The sequence below is a fragment of the Pyxicephalus adspersus genome, chromosome 5 (assembly GCF_032062135.1).
Source record: "Pyxicephalus adspersus chromosome 5, UCB_Pads_2.0, whole genome shotgun sequence".
NCBI lineage: Eukaryota > Metazoa > Chordata > Amphibia > Anura > Pyxicephalidae > Pyxicephalus > Pyxicephalus adspersus.
The window spans coordinates 43,304,356-43,324,929 of NC_092862.1; the positions used below are offsets into that span (position 1 = coordinate 43,304,356).

Consider the following 20,574-nt stretch of genomic DNA (forward strand, 5'->3'; position numbering starts at 1 on the left):
CTATATACAAACATGTGGCCAATAAAAAAATGAAAGGCACTACAATGCTTTAGTAAAGAAACTAGATGCTTTGTCAGTAAGACAGCAGATAATGTCTATTTTTGTGGCTCATGCAATACCCATTAAGAGGGCTTTGATAATAGCAGACACAAAACATTTAAATAGAACAATGTTCGGTACAAGCAACTTAATATTAAAGAATTTCCGGATTATTGTGTGCACTTTTTATTACAATTTTTCCATCTATATAATAAACTTTAAAAATGAGCTGACAAGGCGATTCTAAATGTATTCCTGTGATCAGATATAATTTGGCATCAGTATATCAGTGACATCACACCTGGAGCACATATCCATTTCCACCCCTACTCCTGCAAAACCCAATCAGACAACTTGCTGAAATCTGACTCCTTGTGTTCTTCTGGTGTGGACTATTAGAACATTTCATTCTATCCTAAGGAGGAATGAGTGACAGACCTGAGTCAACCGTTAGAGGGTAAGTGCTTTACATTGTGTTAGCTTTTACAAGTAGTGCATCATCATTTTCCATTTGTGAGGGACAGATGGCTTTTATTTAGATAGCAGACATTGGAGATTTCTAAACACAGGTAAAAAAAATAAATCAAAGGCATTCATTCTATGTATTCCTATTATAAATGGATTGTATTCTTACTATCTAAAGCATCTATCATAACTTAAAAATTAATATTGGCATTCAGTAAAGATGTATAAAACAACAATGCGCTAAATGCAGTAACTTATAACAGCTATTCAGATTTTGTGTTACCACTATTTAGATTTCTTCAGAGATTGGTTTGCTGAAATTTTACCATTTTCTTTTTTTACTATTTATACACCATTTTTTATTGGGATAATTTTGTTTTTAAATAGTTTTAAGGGACAGTCTACAGAAACTGTCTGAAAATGTTAGTTGCCTGACTCAGCTCAAGGAAGTCAGGGAAAAGTCAGAGCACCTCATTGGATCAGCATGGCAGTCAAGCAATTAGCATTTTCAGGTAAAGAGGGCAAACATAATTCTCCATAGTGCCCCAGCATGTGCAAGTTGTGAAAGCAGATCATTCAGACTGACATTCCCAGAAACATTCCCTGGTTGAGAATCTTCCAGGTCCATGTGTTTCAATGGCAGTGATTGATTATCCACCAGGAAATGTTTCAGGAAATGTCTAATTCACTGCTTTATAAGTAGACCCTAAAGCGGTATTGTGTAATTCAATCGGAACAAGTAAATGATCTATGATATTTAAATAAGCTCCTGTTCATGCAAATATAGTTGGATCTTCCATGATATTAACACAGAATGGTACATGACTGAACCCAACTCAGGTATACCTTTTATACTATATATGTTCTGTTGAATAAAGCATACTATCAATATAGCACTTTTACATAGGTGAGATAAATAAACCAGCACTATATCAAATCACAGTACCACACAATGCAATCCTTAAAACATAAATATTACATTTTATATTAGATGCCTGTAATATGATCCATGATCTGACTTCATCCTAGAGTCACCTATCCGGACTAATGACATGCATGATATTTTTATGAATGTGCTTGCTGCTTTTTTAGCAATTAAGTAAAGTGCTAAAAGAAAACTATACAAAGGCCCTCTGATGGACTGTTGCAATTACTTTAATACAAATGCATTAACATGATTTGTATTAAGGCACCCAATTCCTTGCAACACTTCAAACAATTGAAAAGCCCACAATTCACACGTCACATGACATCATAATACAGCGCACAATACTTTGTCGCAGAATATCTTGGCTGCATTGCATGCCACTGTATTACTTCACAATTGGAAACATCAAACAATGTTTAAAAACACATGTTACAATACATGCAGTAAATAATTTGTCTTAGTGCATGTTTCAGCAATGCAGGCCTACATTGTTTCACTAAAACAAAAAAACAAAACAATTATTTATGTCTGATACAATTATATCTTATAAGGATGGATATTTATTTTCATATGGCCTGAAATCTCATGTATACAGTTTGCTCTGACTCTATAAGCCCGTAAGGCCGTGGTTTATTGTCTTTTGTACATAGGTATTGCACAATAAACATACAATAATGTCTTCCATAAGACACAAATGGACGCAGGTTGCAGCATTGGGCTGATTTCACTCTACAATGTTTGTTTTTCCAGTTATTCCACAAGATTGTCATTTGAAGGAAACATACTAGTAATGGAATAATCCTCAAAACAACTTAATGAGGAACTCCACACAAAATGAATGCAGTTAACCCTTTATGTTGTGACCATAGCATGGACCTCCACCCCACCCTTTGGCATCCAGTACATAATGGTTTCCCAATTCATTCTTCCATATGCCAAAGGGGAATCCAGTAGGGGTTAGTTACACCATATTGCTTCAATGACATTAGGCAGTCAATAACATTTCACCTCACATCACATACAACAAAATATGCATGGGGTAAACCAAAGCATTGATGACTGAAAGTACACTAATACTGTCTCTTCTTGAAGTAAAATATCAGCCACATAGGGAATGTACTGTTTTCAATAGGGGACTTGTGAGAAGAACACAAACGTTGTGTAACAATGCAAAGAAGGAAGCAAAGCTTGAGAATTTATTGGGCAAATACTATTATAAACAAAACTTTTCTAAACAGAACTTTTAAACCTAACAAATGCTTCTATTTACATGTAATTTTAATTAATGGAAAGTCTATTGGACTACTTTGTAAGTTTCACATGTAGCAACCATTGCAATGTCAAGCATGTTCCTGACAATTTAGTTTGATAGCAAACTCATTTCGATGCAAACAGTCCTGTCCAAACACAGTATATCACACATCTGAATACCAGAGAATGTGTAAATAAAATTAATATTGGTAAGACAGGGTTCCTGGGGGTTGATTGCTGGACTTTCTTTGATTCAGGTTTACAAATGTCAGTAACCAGGGTAATCACAAGTATTCTGCATTACCTAACAAACTGGGTACAATTATATCAAATAGAATACAATTTGAAATATCCGCAGCAACAGGGAAAATTTTAAAGGAAGTACAATACCTTTTTCCTATTTAAACTTTTTCACATTGCATACAAAAGCATATGACATATATCTCATGATGAGCATACATAAATATTCATAGTGGCAATAACAAGGACACAAAGACAAGAAATAATATCAGCTATAAAATTCCACAATAAAAAATTACATTATAAGCATTAAACATAACACCACCACCTAGTGGCAAAACTAGCAGTCACAGTATGATGTTTGAAATTGGTTGTTGCAGCTATGTCTGTAAAAAAGCATATAATGAAAAATACCATTGATCCAGCTTTGTTGGCACAAAAACGCTTTGTAAAATAAAAGCACCATCTCACTTGTCAGCAGTTAATTTCAACTACTACTACTAAAAATGTTTATTAATTTAGCACACACAAAATAGCAAGCTGTATGTATTTAATGTCTGATGTGTAAACATTTTTGTGAACCAAGTTTATTGAAAAAACAGTTTGCAAGTCAAATCATTGTTTATTAAGTAAAAACATTATTATGTAAGGACATGTATTATCCCCTTCAAGCTGATCAATAGTCATCCCAATACATATATATTTTTAATTCCTAATTATGCTATAAAATATACTGCTAGTATATGCTATAAAATATACTTTTTATCTGTGAAATATAATTTACTGTGTATATCCCTACTAACAGAGCATTCAGTGCAGCAAGAGAATATCTATGGCTATGTGGAGAAGCTGTTGGGGTTAGAACAATACAACTGACACACCCCATATCTCTCATACATAGATACATTACATCTACCCACCATTTAGTGGATTTTGCTGGGTGGGCGGAGCATGACCAGTATATTTTATAAAATCCTTCCCCCAGACCAATGTCCATAATAAAACTGCAATCCAAAAGTGTGACAGGAGCCATTTGCTGAATAGACACTGAAGCCAGTTACAGCCAGGTAAATAATTTTAAAAACAAAATACTTGTAATGCAGCTTTTAGTCCTTTTATCTCATACCAGCTCTCTAAATAAGTTTGATAAATTTACCAAAACCTTATATCGCAAGTAAAATCTTTTGCAAATTAGTAGAAATTCTTTGGTGTCTTTGATTTGATCTGTTACAATTTTTTTTCTAAATAAATTAATAATAGATATCATATATCACTATATATTACACATTATAGGCGTAAATTGGAGAAACGTTTTTGTTTTAAGAATTAAACCAGATTTAAAAAAATGTATTTATAGGAATAGTATAGTACCTCTGAGACTGTCATTACCTTCCTCCCTGGACAGTACACTTGAAAATACCACTGTCTTTCCTAATACCAAACAAATACCACAGTAACTATGTACACAATAGTACTAAAAGGTGAAAATAAAGATAAATGACTCACTCATTGTATGCAGAATAAGAATAATAATAATAAACAATTGCTGTGTATGTATTTATAGTCTAACAGGTTTCTTGTTATGGCAAGGTGTTAAAAACACAGTAGTATACCTTTTTATTTAGGGGGTTGTACACCACCAACCATCTACCAACTTATCAGACTAAAACCTTTATTCTCCCTCTACTATTATTGGTAGGTGGGTTACTGTGAAACAAAACTGACATTGTTTATGAAGTTTACATATATGTCCAAGGATGTTTTTTGCAGCAGTATTCCTTCAACAGCTGTTTTCCAAAAATATTCCCAAAGCTTTTAAGTTGAAATATTAAATCACAAACACTTTAATAGTCACAGTACAAAGGCACAAACTGGGATCACCCACTGATTATGTTTTGAAGTTCCCACTATACAATAGCAGGGCCCGTCTATTGTGTCTCAGTTACCAAAAAACATATTTTTATACCATTTAAAATGTATTAAATTCCTACCTGAACACCATAAGGTACCTGCTGTTCATTATCTAGCAAACACCATTTCCCTGGTTGATGTTCTTCCTGGTCACTTTGACATGGTTATTAGACAATGAGATAGCTGCTGCCAAAAGTCATGTCTGCAGTGTGAAAGTATAAATAATGTAAAGCTGATATCTACATAAACAGCTGCACACCACTGCAAACGTTTTTTTAAATGCTGTTAAATCTTTTTAAAATATTATATTTTTGTCTGTCTATTTCTGTGATGTATACATCGCTTTTGAACAGCATAGTAAGGGATCTACCTGGAATACCTGGTTTACCTTTGCTGCAGTTTCACTTATAGCCCCCACCCCACCTTGACAATAACAGGAGAATGCTGATTCCCTAATCTGTCTGTAAACATATCACTTTGCTTACTTCTACTATCACCATGATCTGTACTTGCAGCATACCTGACTCTCCCCCTCTCTGAACTCTGCTATACAGATTGTATATTAGACTGCAAGAACTCCTGTACTTACTGCTTGCATTGAAAACTAATGGTGCATAATTGGTTACAGAGCTGCAATAATACTAAATAAATTACAGATCAAAAGATATTTAGATTTTTGCCTATTGAACAGATTTTAGAAAACACTCTGGTGTATTATTAGACATAAAGGGGATCAAATAAGAGGAATTCACTGTTACGGTGTACAAACACTTTTAAAAAATGACTCTGTCAAGTGTATTTAATAAAGAAGAATAGAATGTTTACTTAGCACAGCAAAGATAAGTCCACTTCAATTTCACAATCATCTGCAGTGCAACTTCCAAAAACACAATTTTGCCTAAACATAAGGTTTGCTTCCAATGGTATTTACAGGTAACTGATTTTAAGGCTGTTACAAAAAGGGAGTAACCTGGCACATGATTCAAACATTAAATTAGAGAATAAAAACTACCATATTGCATTCTTGGATGAGATTGGAGAATATTTTTCAATCTTCTTTTACTTTATTTGCACTGTTCACTTAGTAAAAAGAATATTTTCCTTGCTTATTGAATTTTAGTTAAAGCTGAGCTGACATGAATCATCTAATCATGTACAAGCAAAAATCTTTTTCTTTTTTTCCCATTTCCTTGCATGTGATTGGAAACTCTTTGCAATGTAAATGTTCACCACATGCACTAAAAACAGGATAATTACCTTTCAAGGTGATAATTTTGGTATAAATAAACTCAGCATTGACTTTTCTACATTGTTTATGGCAGAGCTGATGACTATTATTCTATCTCCAAGAAACACAGGTAAATGTGTATAGCACATTTATAGCATTTTTGCAGCAACTTATTCAGCAATAGAGCTTAGAAAATAAAATAATAATAAACGCACACAAGAATAGTCATATTGTAAGTCTTCACATTATAAATAATACAACTCACACATTGAATTGTATTTACTTGAAGAACATAAGATCTGCGTTAACCCTCTTATTAAAGAGAACCTGTCATCTCTCCAATGCTATTACATAGGAGACATGTCAGCACCTTTGTAATATAAAAACAGTTCAGTAAAAAAAAATATAAAGGAGTGTTTAAAAAAAACTTATCATGTAAAAGAAAAAAAAATAGCAAGAACACTTAAGAGCTCCCCTTCCTCCCCACATACTCATACAAATAAAAACACACATGTATGGTGTGCTTGTGAATACTCAGCACATATTGGGTATTATCATACACGTGTGGATAAGAGGAATATTTCTGAGGTTGTTATTGAGGTTAACTCTAAAAGTGATGAGCTGAAAAGGTTTCTAAAGTATCAGCTATTTAACACTTTTTAGTATCATTGTTTTCAATGTTTCACAGGTGCATACAATTATATGGCTTCACATATTCACATATTTGTATTTTTACTTGACAAAGTCTTCTTTATGGACTAAAAATATATAAAGTATATGTTCAAGTGTTGCAGTTTTGTATGTTTCTGTAGTTTATATATATATATAATGGTTACAGTTGTAAATGTTCTTTTAATATTTAGACCTAAAGCGCCCTCTAATGATAAATTTTTGCTATGACACATAATATGATTTGAATCCTGGTACAGATTACTAGCTACAGAATTCAGAAATATGCATCTACATACACTGTGATGTGTTAGTAAATATATCCTGAAATAAAAATGTTACAATTTAATATATTTCAGCCTTGGAGAGCTTTAATAAATCAGGTCCTTTATGTCCCACCACAAAAATATGCCACCCCCAGGCCCTTGTAAATGTAAATCAATAAATACATCCAAACACACCGTATTGTAGTGAACGCCCTCACTTCTATAACTGCCACAATGCTACATACAAGTTTGATACATTTAAACAGCTTCCTTGATCTTTATTCTAGACTGTTACTATATGATACATAGCTAAAAATAACTACCCCTAATAACAAAAAAAATCATAATATAGGAAATATAAATCCAATATATAGGATAACACCAACCCAAGGCTAGGTCTACATGGACTGTTTACCCAGCCAATAGGCCAGTTCACGCTAGAATTTTTTTAACCTTTTATTAATGAGATGCAAGCAGTTAGACAGTCTTAAAATACCCATAAAAACCCCAATGCACCCAACAAAATGAATGAATGTCTAGGGCTAATTTAAAACATTTGTGCCAGGTTTTATTCTTTGTTTTTGTTTGTTTATGAGTGTTTTCTATGATTCTACCTCAACTTTGCCACATGGCCTGATTCAAAACGCCTTAATAAACACTTTAAAACACAAACAAAAGCTGTCTGTACATGTATTACAAGTTATAAGTAACGTCAGTGTTGAAGAATTTTTAGCCCCAATCACTTTCCATTACCATTGATCTCCACACATTTATCCAAAATGACAAAATTAGACAGTCAGCCAATTATTCACAAAAATATTTTTTTGTGGAGCAAAATTGTACAATACTTCAACCATAAAAAATCATTTGAATGATACAGGATGTTTAAAGATCCTCATAGATGACGCATATTCTCTACTGATCTATGTGTATATATGTCCTGCTGTTTGCTGTTTTTGAGTGAATATGAAGACATATCAGCAAAACGATTCACCAAAGTGTGTTTCAGAAGAACAGTCAGTAGTAGCATTTACCAACCAATCATTGTACACTCTTCATTTTGCAGTACTTGTTTCAGTTAGGTAGACAGTTTTTATAATATACACTCATGTAACAGCTTTCCTGAGCAGGGACGACCCTAGGGAGGGGCAAATTGTGCTGCTGCTCAAGGGCCCTGGAGTCTACTCAGCCAGCAGGGGCCCTCACAATGGCCCTAAGTTAATTCAGCAGGGGGCCTAAGTCAGTTCAGCACAAGGGCCCAAGACCATTGTTCCCAAAACAAAGCCTTTTCTTTCTTTAATTTTGGGTTGCAATTACTTCATCAGTAAAAATGACTATACAATACAAAAATACAGGCCGACTGTCCATTTTTATACTGTAATGCACTAATCCACCAATTATGCACCTAGGACTTTTATAAATGTTAGTATTAAATGAAGTAAATCAGTGTTTGAAAACATACCATTGCATAGACTGATGTTCCAGAACAGATTTATAACAATTTACTAAAATTTACTATATACTAATACATAATAGTAAATAAATTGTGACTCTAAACGTGACCGGAAATTGAAAAGCATTTGCAAAGTATTATTGATGTGTTAAGGCCGCTATAAACCTTTGCAAATACATCTTAAATTTAAGGGATAATCAAACCATTAAAAACATTTCAACAAATCAAATGACAAAGTCAAACAGCCTTGGGATATGTAATCTTGCAGATCCATTAAAGTTTCCTCCCAAACAAAAGGAAATTAAACAAATATGATTATATGAGGGATTATGCATCACCTTCTGTTAATTTTAAAATTGTAGAGTTCATGGGCACTTTGGTAAATCCAAATATAATTAGAAATGTAATACACAACAGAATACTCCATATTACAGCAGAATTACCACAAGGACAGACTCTGATACAGCATGGAAGTGGGATGCTCCCATTTATTATCTGCTCTTCGAGCGACCTTGAGCAGTGTACATATTGGGCCTGATTTATGAAAGCTCTCCAAGGCTGGAGAAATATACTTTCATCCGTGAAGCTGGGTGATCCAGCAAACCTGAAATTAATTTCTTTGAAGTCATTTGCTATTTGCCAGCAAATGTTTTTTCAATCCTGGACCAGATCCATTTTCAGATTTGCTGGATCACCCAACTTTACTGATGAAAGTGTATCCTCTCCAGTTTTGCAGAGCTTTAAAAAAATCAGGCTTAATATGTAGGGGGCTGCTTGGCTGGTTGGAGAGCTCATATAGATTTGTGCTAAAAACAATGGACTAGGTAACAAAGTGGTTCTGATAAAGATTCAGGGATCTCCAAGAACGGTTTTCAATAAAAAAAAGGTGGCCAAAGATTAAAAAGAAGCATCACTATGGCAAAACTTGTGTGCTGCGTTTGGTGTGTTATTGGCATGGTAAGTACAACTAGCTTTGTTGGGAACCAGCAATCAATAAATCTGACTGGAGTCTCTTTACTAGATGTGGGGCAGAGAATTTTTCGGGGAAGAGTACCCATTCCTAGGTGGATGGAGGGCAGAAAACCATTATGTGCTTGAAGGGAAGATATTTCCGAACCAATCAACAGCCAATATTATTGCCTAGACTTGATTGCCTCAAAGCAGATGTGAATTGCCACATCACTAGATACAATATCAACCATCATACTATTAGTAATATTCTCTGGAAGCACTGTCGTAGCCTACAGCTTGACTTCGACCCTAAAGCAATCTACTTAAACAATCCAAAAGCATTTTATAAAGAATCAAAAATTTAGGACCCATCTGATTCCTAGCAGAAACTTCATATCGTGGGTGACCACAACATTATAAATATAGTGCTGAACATTCTGAAAAAGTGGTGACGTTTTAGGCTGATTGTCACATTTATCAACGAGGCAAACTAAAAATTATATTATATATGTGTATAAATAAAATTACTATATTATATAAGAATAATATACATTTAAATATATCATAATACTATATATATATTTATATATATAAAATACTATATATATAATACTATATATATATATATATATATATATACGCACTTTTACATATTCAATGGCTAACAGCCTTGAATAGGGGATATTAATGTTTAGCTTTTAGACATTTATGCACAAATTCCTGTTTCTTTTATTTGTCTTGCACACGATTTGGAATTTTTGTAAAGAGAATTTTCACTTTATTCCGCTTTGTTCAGAAAGATGGGTGATAATTAATTTTGAAAGTTAACATGCTCCATTCCATCAGATTAACCCCATCATTGTTAGCCTTTCTTTCCACTGTTTGTTTTCTTGGATTTTTGTTTTACCTTTAAATTTTAAAATGCCTTTTGCTATGCCCTGTTTAGTTTGTTTTGTAATAATATTCCAACACCTACAATTTTATTGATAAACCATAGTTTATTATGTTTGGGTAGGAGTTTATAAATGACAGATTGCTAAAAATTCAGATAACAAACTGATAACAAACTAATAGCATATTAACATTGGTAAAAAGCTTTTTATTTATTAACATTTACAGATTTATTTATCAAAGCTTTAAAAACAGGCTGGAAAGGATCCATGTTGATTCACACTCCGGTCTAATATTTAGTTTTTCAGTATCTGAAGTATTAATCAAAGTGCTGCCAGTACAAACATAGTGTTGATATGTGTCCAAGATTTAAAAAAAAGCATAAATTCATCTATATTTAACCAGAACTTGGAAGTTCTTCAGTAGTTCTGTACATATTTCATGCCTGTGTGTATTATTGTGATAAATCTTCCATGGTGCCCCTAAACTGAATTCCCCTGCTTCCACTGCCCAGAGCATTTTAAAAGGGAAGTTTTTGTCTTCCAACAGTAGAACTTAACTTTCTTGGCTGTGTTGTGCTCTATCCATTAGAATAAAGTGTTCTTGTAGAAGGCTACAAATTCAAAATTCTGCCTTTATTCATTATTCAGGGTTCATAAAGAATTCTCTTAGATTTAAAAGAAACTTGTGATAAGAGAAATGTGGGAACTGTCAGTACTGACCTCTCCTTCTAAAAATGCTAGCTGCTTGGCTCTCATGTTGACCCACTGATTTCTGTATTGCCTGATACACTGTCTTGGAACTAATAACTTGTCTGACTTGCCTGGTCTGTTGATGACCCAGAAACCTTTTGGGTTTGTGGGTCAACATGCTTCTTTAAAATAGGTACAATGTGTGAACAAACATCCCTAAAGCAGAACTATGTTGTAAAAATAAAACTATCACAAACAGGCAGGTTGTTTATTCCAGAAAGGACTAGCAACAAAATGAACTTACCTGCCTGTTTCCAATTATTTTAGTACACTCACTTCTTGTTCCATCGCAAACACTGGCATCTACTACTTGTGCTATTCTGGGTTCAGGATCTTCGGGCATCTTGATTGGTCAGGTCAGAAAACTTCCTTGAATGCATGCAATGCAAGTTAGTTCATTACCAACAGCCGACCCAAGGTTATAGACTGCACTGTGCATGCTAGAAAATAGGAGGCATGCATGGTTGGCATTAGGGCACTTTAGATTGATGCATTTGTGTATTATATTGCATTATTGGTAAATTGCATCTTATTTTCTTTCTTTAGCAAGTGCGGACGACTGTGCATGTGCAATCCAATCATGGTGGCCTGTAAAGGAGTGTGGACCCAGCCCTTTTGGAAGGCAGTCATTGGGGAATTCCTGGCTATGTTCATTTTTGTTCTGCTGAGCCTTGGATCAACTATTAATTGGAGCAAAAAGGAAAATCCTCAACCAGCAGATTTGGTCCTTATTTCCCTTTGCTTTGGGCTTAGCATTGCAACTCTAGTGCAGTGTTTTGGACACATTAGTGGTGGCCATATTAACCCTGCAGTTACTATTGCAATGGTTTGTATGAGGAAAATCAGCATTGCAAAATCTGCCTTTTATATTGCTGCACAGTGTCTGGGTGCCATTGCAGGAGCTGGAATTCTCTATGCAGTCACCCCATCTGATGTTGCTCGAGGTTTAGGAGTTACTGAGGTAATCATCACATTTCTCTGCATTGTTTTTCTTTGTTTCATATAATGCAAATATTTATTTCTTATTGCAAATATTTAAAACTCTCAGAGGCTGGAGAGGATATATCAGTGAAGCTGGGTGATCCAGCAAACCTGGAAGGGATTTCTTCAAAGTCATTTGCTATTTTCTAGTAAATGTTTTGAATCCTGAACCAGATCCATTTCAGGTTTGCTTGATCACCCAGCTTCGCTAATGAAAGTGTATTCTCTCCATCGTGGAAAATTTTAATAAATCAGGCCCATGGTATGAAATAGGCAACAAAGTTTAATGGAAATAGATCACCTGGGTGTGTTTGCTTTTTTTTGGCATACCTAGATTATCAAAGCTAGGCAGTACAGGAGTGAATGCCTACATCAGAATTATTATTAATATAATTATTATTAATAAACAGGATTTTTTTTGGCGCCAACATGTTTTGCAGCCCACAAGAGCTAACAATCTAGGAGGTGGGGGAAGCATCACACAATAGGAGGAAAATAAAATGTTGTCCACTAATAAATTCCCACAATTAAATTTTGAAGTCTAACTTTTTATATAACTATACATTAAAATGTGGAGCTTTGTTGACACCATTTGGTGACACGATCATAGGCTTTATGTTGCAGCATAAAAGAGAGCCTCTGGGTGTGATGATGTCTGTTTTGTTAATAAAGAAAAAAGGGAAAGAAAAAAATACATCATTGAGATTGCATACTGTCTTTTATTTAAATATACCCTGATTATTTTCAATAATTGTTTATTTTACACATTTATAGGTGAATCCAAAGCTTTCTCCTGGTCACGGACTTCTGGTTGAATTGATAATTACTTTCCAGTTGCTTTTTACTATTTGTGCAAGTTGTGATTCAAAGCGCAATGATATCACTGGATCTGTAGCACTAGCAATTGGATTTTCTGTAGCAATAGGTCATCTATTTGCTGTAAGTATAAAAAAAAAACTACTACAGATGTATTATAAATACTTCTTCCTTTTTAACACAGTTAAACTATTGGGAATCGAAAATTATACAGACTGTTTTAGAGCGCACTCCTATGCATTGCAGTTATAAGTGCATGGAATAAACTACTGTGCATTAAGATGCCTTGCATATAGAAGACAGGTTTGTGTCTGGTCTTTGGTCCATTGTGGTGTTCTGACAGTAAATTAAATTAATAGATTGCCATTAATGTATTGCAACAGACAGATTTTGTCTATGTACATACATATTTATGTATGTATGTATTGCTTCTTTGGGCATTTACAGATTCTTATTGGTGCCAGACCGGAAATAAAAAGCACTGAATCTACGCACCACCCAACATTTGTGAATATAATTTCCCCAGCGAAGCAGTAAAGTTTTGAAACTAGATCCACCTTTGAGTTGTATTTAAAATATTCACACTCCTGTGGTTCATCTCTTTTATTAACATATTGCTCTTTGGGGTCTATTTATTAATTGTTTGCCTGTAAATTTAGTCGCGATTCAGCAATTTTTTTATTCAGATTCCTGGGGAAGGTTTAGTATTTCCATTTTTGACCTCTGTGCTTTTCTGATAAATGGCCAAGACGTGGCAGAATGAGTCTTAGTTTTAGGACTCAATAAGTAGAGTTATGTATGGGGATTCAAAAGCATCTGAATGAAAATTTGGCCAAATAAAAAAAGCCCATTTCAGAGGGGACACTGCCCAGAAATGCCAACAGATTTTACTGAGGTTTTGGTGTATATACATTTATTCACTTTTATTCTTTCCCTGTTTATAGCTTAAGCATTTTCAAATATATCCTTGAAGAAGGGGTAAAGACGCGTCGGGATTAGTGACGTTATGTGCTTTTTTTCTTTGACTAAGGGATGTACTTAGGGACTCCTATGTATAGCAGATGGTCATATACCCCAGACATAAAAATGGGATTGGACCCATTTCAACAAATTGTGTTGGATGTACGCATTGTTTGATGTTTACTTTTTCTACTGTATCTATGGACTTGTAATAACTAATACAAGCCACTTTGCCAATTGATGAAAAAAAAAACTGCTTCACCTTTCTATTTCTTTTTTTGTGTTCTATCAACACATATTTTTTTGTGAGTGGGGTTTGGCATGACTATTTGAAAAACAGGAAGAAGTCTGTGCACCTTTTCCTTTTCCTTACATTTCCATACTGACAGTGTTCAGGTAGGGAGTTGCTTACACTGCATAGTGCCAAATCTACATATTAGTATTCTATCTCTATATAGTAGTATCTCTATATAGTGCCAAGCTATATAACCTGGAATGTCAAACATTCATTATTCATTCAAGTTTTTATATTTAGCTACATCATATGCAGTATGTTTATTTCTTTTAATAGATCAACTACACAGGAGCCAGCATGAATCCAGCGAGATCATTTGGCCCAGCTGTTATTATGAACAAATGGGAAAATCACTGGGTAAAACTTATTAAATATGCTTTAAAATGCATTTGTTTAAATTCTAATAAAATATATGGGTTTTCAAGACATATTGTTATTAAAAATATGTATTTTTTTGGGAGTTTTCTTTTGCATATAATATTTATTTAAACATAGCATGTAATCTCTGAGCAAAAACTTGGTACATGACCAGTTCAATTCCTTTACATGGTTACACAACATATGTTCACCATGGACGGATTTTTAACAGAACTGGCAGATTTGATAGTGGTAATCAGTAACTATGTACACACGTATTTCACATCATCATGCAACTCAAACTGAAGTAATTGTCTCCAAGTAGCCACAAAAGATAATGACATATTAGGCCCTAAAGTATTATATGCTATCATATGATATGGACATTTATGTGGTGTATGGACATTTTCATATAGCAATTTTGTCATATGCCCAGTACAAAATGATAATGATGAGGCTGGTAATTGTAGAACATTATCTCCTCTTCTCCTAAATGATATGGATCGATTAAATGTCCTGGGGAAGAAGTGTTTATCAGTACACATTTAATAGAGCATTTAATATGACAGTCTCTGGGAACAAGACAGTCCTTAAAAAAGTGACTGCCTCTGCCTCTTGTAGCAAGATCACCAGGAACATAGTCTTTTGTGACAAGGTAAAGTGCAAATTAAAAAAATATTTTTTATGGTGCATTAGTTGGTATTTAAAGTAAACATAGCTCACTTGCTTCTATCCTCTAACAGATAAACATAGCTCACTCTTACCAATGTTCTCTCTGCAAAGTGAGCCTACACCTGAATAGCCTTTGCACTTTTAGTAAATGTACCTCAGTGTATGCATGTGGGTATTTGTATTGTTATGTGTAGAAGTACTGTAACTATGTGTGATTTATTGTGTATGTGTACTTAATCCAAGTGAATACACTTAAAAATAAGGCTGCAAGTGTGCTTGCATCTGTGTGTATGTGTATATGTGTGTATATTCAGCCTGTGTTAGTAGGGGGTTCAGAAAATGTTTTTGTTGATTTGTGGTTAAAAGCAACCATATCACATTGTTAAAATACCAGCTCAAATGTGACTATCTGTGTTATTGATATTTCAGGTCTACTGGGTTGGGCCAGTTGTTGGTGCTGTTCTTGGAGGATGCCTTTATGAATACGTCTTCTGTCCAGATGTTGAAATTAAAAATCGCCTAAAGGAAGTCTTAAGTAAAGCATCTCAACAAACCAAAGGCAAATACAGTGAAGTAGAAGAAAGTAAAAGTCAAATTGAATCAGATGATCTGTTACTAAAACCAGGCATTGTTCATGTCTTGGGTGAGAAAAAAGGAAAAGATCCGTCTGGTGAAGTATTATCTTCTGTATGACTAGCACTGGGTTCTGCAGCGAGAGAAATGCCATCCACACCACCATCGCCAATTCTTCCAATCAAAGAAACTGATATATTATAAAGCAGCTATTTTGTAAAATGTCATAATAACCTGATAAGCATACCACCTAAAAGAATTTAAACACACAATGTATATACACAATAAAAATATTTACACATGATCTTCAGAGAAAATCCATTTGGCAGATCTAAGGTAAATAAGAATGATCCTTAATTTAACAAGAAGTCAATACTGAGCCTAAAATCTGCCCGTTTAGCATCTAGATTGACAGTACACATTAGTTTAAAACACCCACTGGCAAATTCAAACAAATGGTTTTTCCTCTGGCGTATAATTGGCTGTTGTCAGCACTGATTAAGACATGCCCCCATTTAATCTATCCAGAAGGATTGTAGCAGCAGATGAGCAAATTCAAAATTAAGCATAAATTATATATTTATAAAATTATTGTATTTTTCTTCTGTTAAATAAAATACCTATTGTTTTAAAGATTTGTTTGCTGGTATAAACTTTTGAAAAAGTAGTTTAGAGGTAAAGAAACAAAATGAAAAACAGCAAATGGCTTCAGGATGAAAAGAAAATCTTTAAGCACCTTTCTATCTTTTTCTGACCATGTATCTTTTCCTTTAGTTTGATCTGTTGAACGGCTGTAGCAATTTATCAAGACGGTGCAAAAAAGTCCAGATTACACTAAAAAAATAGAACCCTATTCTGGTTATCTGTAAATGGACTGTCATTGGCTATCTATATACATGAGTCTCTATAACAAAAGGTCTTCACATAAATGCAGAATTAGGTTGGCCTAATATGCATGTTTAGATACTGTGGAGACCCTAAGAAAAAAGGCAAAGTAGAGTTTTTTAAGACTTACTCAGGGTGGAACAGCAATTGACCTTTTAACAGTACAATAGTAAATAGTATTATAATAAAAAATAGGTCATTTGATTTTTTAGGGTGGGCTCTTTGTGTACTAAGACAAAAGATGCACACTAGTTACTTTGTAAACTAATCATGAACAAACAATTTGTTTGAATAATACAAGTAGGGTAGAGGACAACCAGGATACCACAGCCACAAATGGTCAGACACCGCTTCTAAAGCTTGTCCTTGTTTCTAATAACCCTGCTGGCCGTTAACACATAGGAATAATCTGCTATCTAGGGACCAATGTTCTCATTATATCTTGGTATGAAGTCCTTAGGCAAGCTAGGAGGTTCTCCTGTAAACTTCTTGCGTTTAGAATAGAATAGTTTTTCTTTTTGGGTAGTGCTGGAAAAAAGAAACAGGAACCTAATGTGTCTGTATATATATACATATATTTACCGTATATATATATATATATATATATATATATAAATCACTGTTAAGTTGTGGCTGGTAGCTGTTATGTTGTTCTTATGTCCATTTTTATGTACATAATTTTTGAATAAAACTTTATAACATATTTTGTTCTATTTGGTTGAAATTGTTTGATAAATGTAAATTTAATAGGCTATGTAACTTGTAGTTACAAAACAGTACCTGTTTGTGCATCTCAGTGTAATGTATTTGATGATCATGGATTTTCGTTCAAATTGTTGATGTACTGACATGTTCAAGGTGTGCCCAATGTCCAGTAATGCCTTGATTTAAAGCCAGTGATAAATGCACATGGCACCACCACCTATTTGCTTGAAAAAGTTGCAGTGAAATATGTTACAGATGTAGATGCTTTTATCTAGGAACACTTATGGATGCTCCTTTTGTCTGTCCAGATTGAAGTACATTGAGCCTGGTTTATTAAAGCTCTCCAAGACTGGAGATGATAATTGGGAGTGATCCCAATTTATCAGGAATGCAACAAATACTGACTTTGTCCCATTGATCATGTATTTGAAGCATGCAATTAGGATTAAGTGAAAGAAATGTATTTTGATATAAATCTGAGTAAAAAATGTGCAAAAATATGGTCATCAACATTGTGAGGTCATTGTAAAGCCCTTGAACTAAATATTGTCACTAATTAAATAGTTGAGTGTGAAAGTTCAATAAAAAAACAAGTATTTTACTGATTGCATATAATATGTATATATTATGATTTAGTATGCAACTTCAGTTTTGATTTTCACCTGTTAAACATAATTGTGTGAGAATTTGACAGTAAAAAATACATTTTTGTATTTAAATAAATGCATGTAGATATTTAACTTGATTACATACTACAGTAAATGTATTCAATAAAAGTAAAACACGGTATTTGTGTGGCTTTGGTTATTTGAACTAATTTTACCTTGACATAGACATCAAATGTATTACATACTATGGACTCACCTGCTGTAGAAAATATGGTCAGTTGGTCTAATAGGGTCTCTAAAGGTAGTCTAACCCTGTTGCTTTTTTACTTTATTTTCACTAAAGTAGAATTATAGTCTGGTATACTATACAGTACAAAAAACGTACAATCTCGCATCTCTACATTGCCCATGAACCATATATACTCAAGTATAAACCAACATTTTTAGGCCCTGAAAATGCCATTAAAATATCTTTGTTTATACTTGGGTCACACAAGTAGATGACACTGTTTCCTCATGCAAAGTGTATAACCAATGCTTGCCATTAATAAAGAGTTTATTTTACACATTATACATGTTATTTGAGGACACAGTGCCATCTCCACTAGTGCTGAGCCCCCTAGCTCTCCTGAGCATTTCCTATACACCTGTTTATTAACTGAGTGCTTTCTCAGTCCAGGTCCTGTGTTAACCCCTTGCTGCACAGTCTGTTGTTTCCTTGTTTGTTCCATTGTGCTGTTCCAGTGTTCCCCTGTGTCTGCAGTGACCCCCATGTCACCCCTGCCTCCTGGATTCCCCTGTGTCTTTGCTGACCCCCCTGTCACTTGTGCCTCCTGTCGCTTTCTGTTTCTCTTGTGTTCCACTGTGACTTTGATAAACCCCGTGTCCCCAGAGTCTATTCTCTGGATTCTGGATACTTGAGCCCTGGCTTTGTTCCTGACTACGCTCTTCTGTTGCCTGCGTCAACCCCAGCCTTCCTTAACTATCCTCTGCTTGCTGATTTGATATCACCCTTTGTCCTCCCCACCCTGGTGTTCCGAAGGACTGCACCTTGGCAGCAGCCTGCAGCACAACATCCTCACCATTAGAGGCTCTGGAGCAGACCTGGCTGCTGCTTATATTCTGCATCTTGGACTTTATGAGGCCTCACACCATCATGTGCAAGCCATAGGGCCCCCTAGAGCAGTGTTTTTCAACCTTTTTTGAGCCACGGCACATTTTTTACATTGAAAAAATCCAGCGGCACACAACAAATCAGCACAGTGGCTTAGTGGTTAGCACTCTGGCCTTTGCAGTGCTGGGTCCAAGGGTTCAAATCTCGGCCAGGACACTAATCTGCATGAAGTTTGCAAGATCTCCCTGTGTCTGTGTTGGTTTCCTCCGGGTACCCCTGTTTCCTCCCATGTCCTAAAAACATGCAGTAAGGGTAATTAGCTTCCCCTCAGAATTGACCTTAGACTACATTAATGACATATGACTATGGTAGGGACATTAGATTGTGAGCTCCTTTGAGGAAGAGTTAGTGACACGACTATCGACTTTGTACAGCGCTGCGTAATATGATGGCTCTATAGAAATACTGTGTAATGTTACAAAATGACACTCTGTAGTTAATTCTCTTGTCTCTAAGAATAAACAAGGTAATTAAGCTACCTACTGCCACCCACTGACATGGAAGAGTATTACATTACTCTGCCAGTCATTACAGCACAGACAGTCGACCATGGTAGTTGGATAATTTCTCACGGCACATTAGTGTGCTGCGCACAGTGGTTGAAAATCACTGACCTAGAGGCTCCATCACTCCAAGTGTACCAACTGTTTTGAATGTTAGCAGCGATGGGCGTTTTTTGTCCCCTAGGTTTATACACAAAGCAGATTACTTTTAATCTCAGGTAAAAATAAGTACTATGGTTTATATTGGGATCGTTTTATATTTACAAATATAGGGTAATTATTTTACTTGCCTTTCTCCCAAAGTAATGTCATCTGTGTGAAAACAATTTGTCCTAATTCACTAGTGGTAAAACACACATTGTGAATGATTAGATCATATCCTGTGCAAAGGGAGAGCTGTGCACAATAGACAAAAACATTTTGTTGCTTACTGCATCATTCATCAGTTGAGGATAATCTTCCTAATTAATTTATCTTAAGCCTATCTGCTGGTCTCCATACATCACAGCAGTTGATTGTGGTCTTTACAGCCATCTGTTTATATTAAATCAGCAGCATTAAGTCAGTTTAACCATCTTATTTAACTTAATATTAAAAAAAGGATTGTTCTTTTAAGTATTAATGAAGTGGCAAATCAACTAAGGAAGTGGGAAAAATTTTACCTGAATTCTTGTTCCAACAAAAAAAAAATACATTTTGCAGTACTGGAACACAAAGCCTATAATTTATATGAAATATAATATATATATAATATAATATATATATATTAAAAATGTAAATATATGCGAAAATTTAATACTTCATTGTAGGCTATTATATTTATATTCTTTGATATAAAATTGGCACCTGCCCAATAGAGTAGTATGATGATAGCCTTAGGAGGATTGCCATGTGATTCTTACATCCCAATGGAAACTTATTTGGTAGGACAGTCTTGACTCTTTTGTTGCTTAGCATGATCTGGCTTTTTTTGGATTTTCAGAATTATGGACTAGCATTTA

The 20,574-nt window shown here is 34.6% G+C and overlaps 1 protein-coding gene across 1 annotated transcript; it reads left to right on the plus strand.

Moving 5' to 3' along the window:
• Positions 1-402: 402 nt before the first annotated feature.
• Positions 403-18,075, plus strand: AQP4 (aquaporin 4). The gene is made up of 5 exons (XM_072411286.1): positions 403-496; positions 11,591-12,005; positions 12,800-12,964; positions 14,373-14,453; positions 15,555-18,075. Exons 1-5 carry the CDS (start codon positions 465-467, stop codon positions 15,816-15,818), a joined length of 957 nt encoding a protein of 318 aa, XP_072267387.1. The 5' UTR covers positions 403-464; the 3' UTR covers positions 15,819-18,075.
• The last annotated feature ends 2,499 nt before the right edge of the window (positions 18,076-20,574 follow it).

Coding starts and splice junctions, on each gene's coding strand:
- AQP4 (XM_072411286.1), top strand. CDS start 465: ATGAGTGACAGACCTGAGTCAACCGTTAGAGG. Junction 497..11,590: donor CCTGAGTCAACCGTTAGAGG/GTAAGTGCTTTA, acceptor TTCTTTCTTTAG/CAAGTGCGGACGACTGTGCA. Junction 14,454..15,554: donor ACAAATGGGAAAATCACTGG/GTAAAACTTATT, acceptor TTGATATTTCAG/GTCTACTGGGTTGGGCCAGT.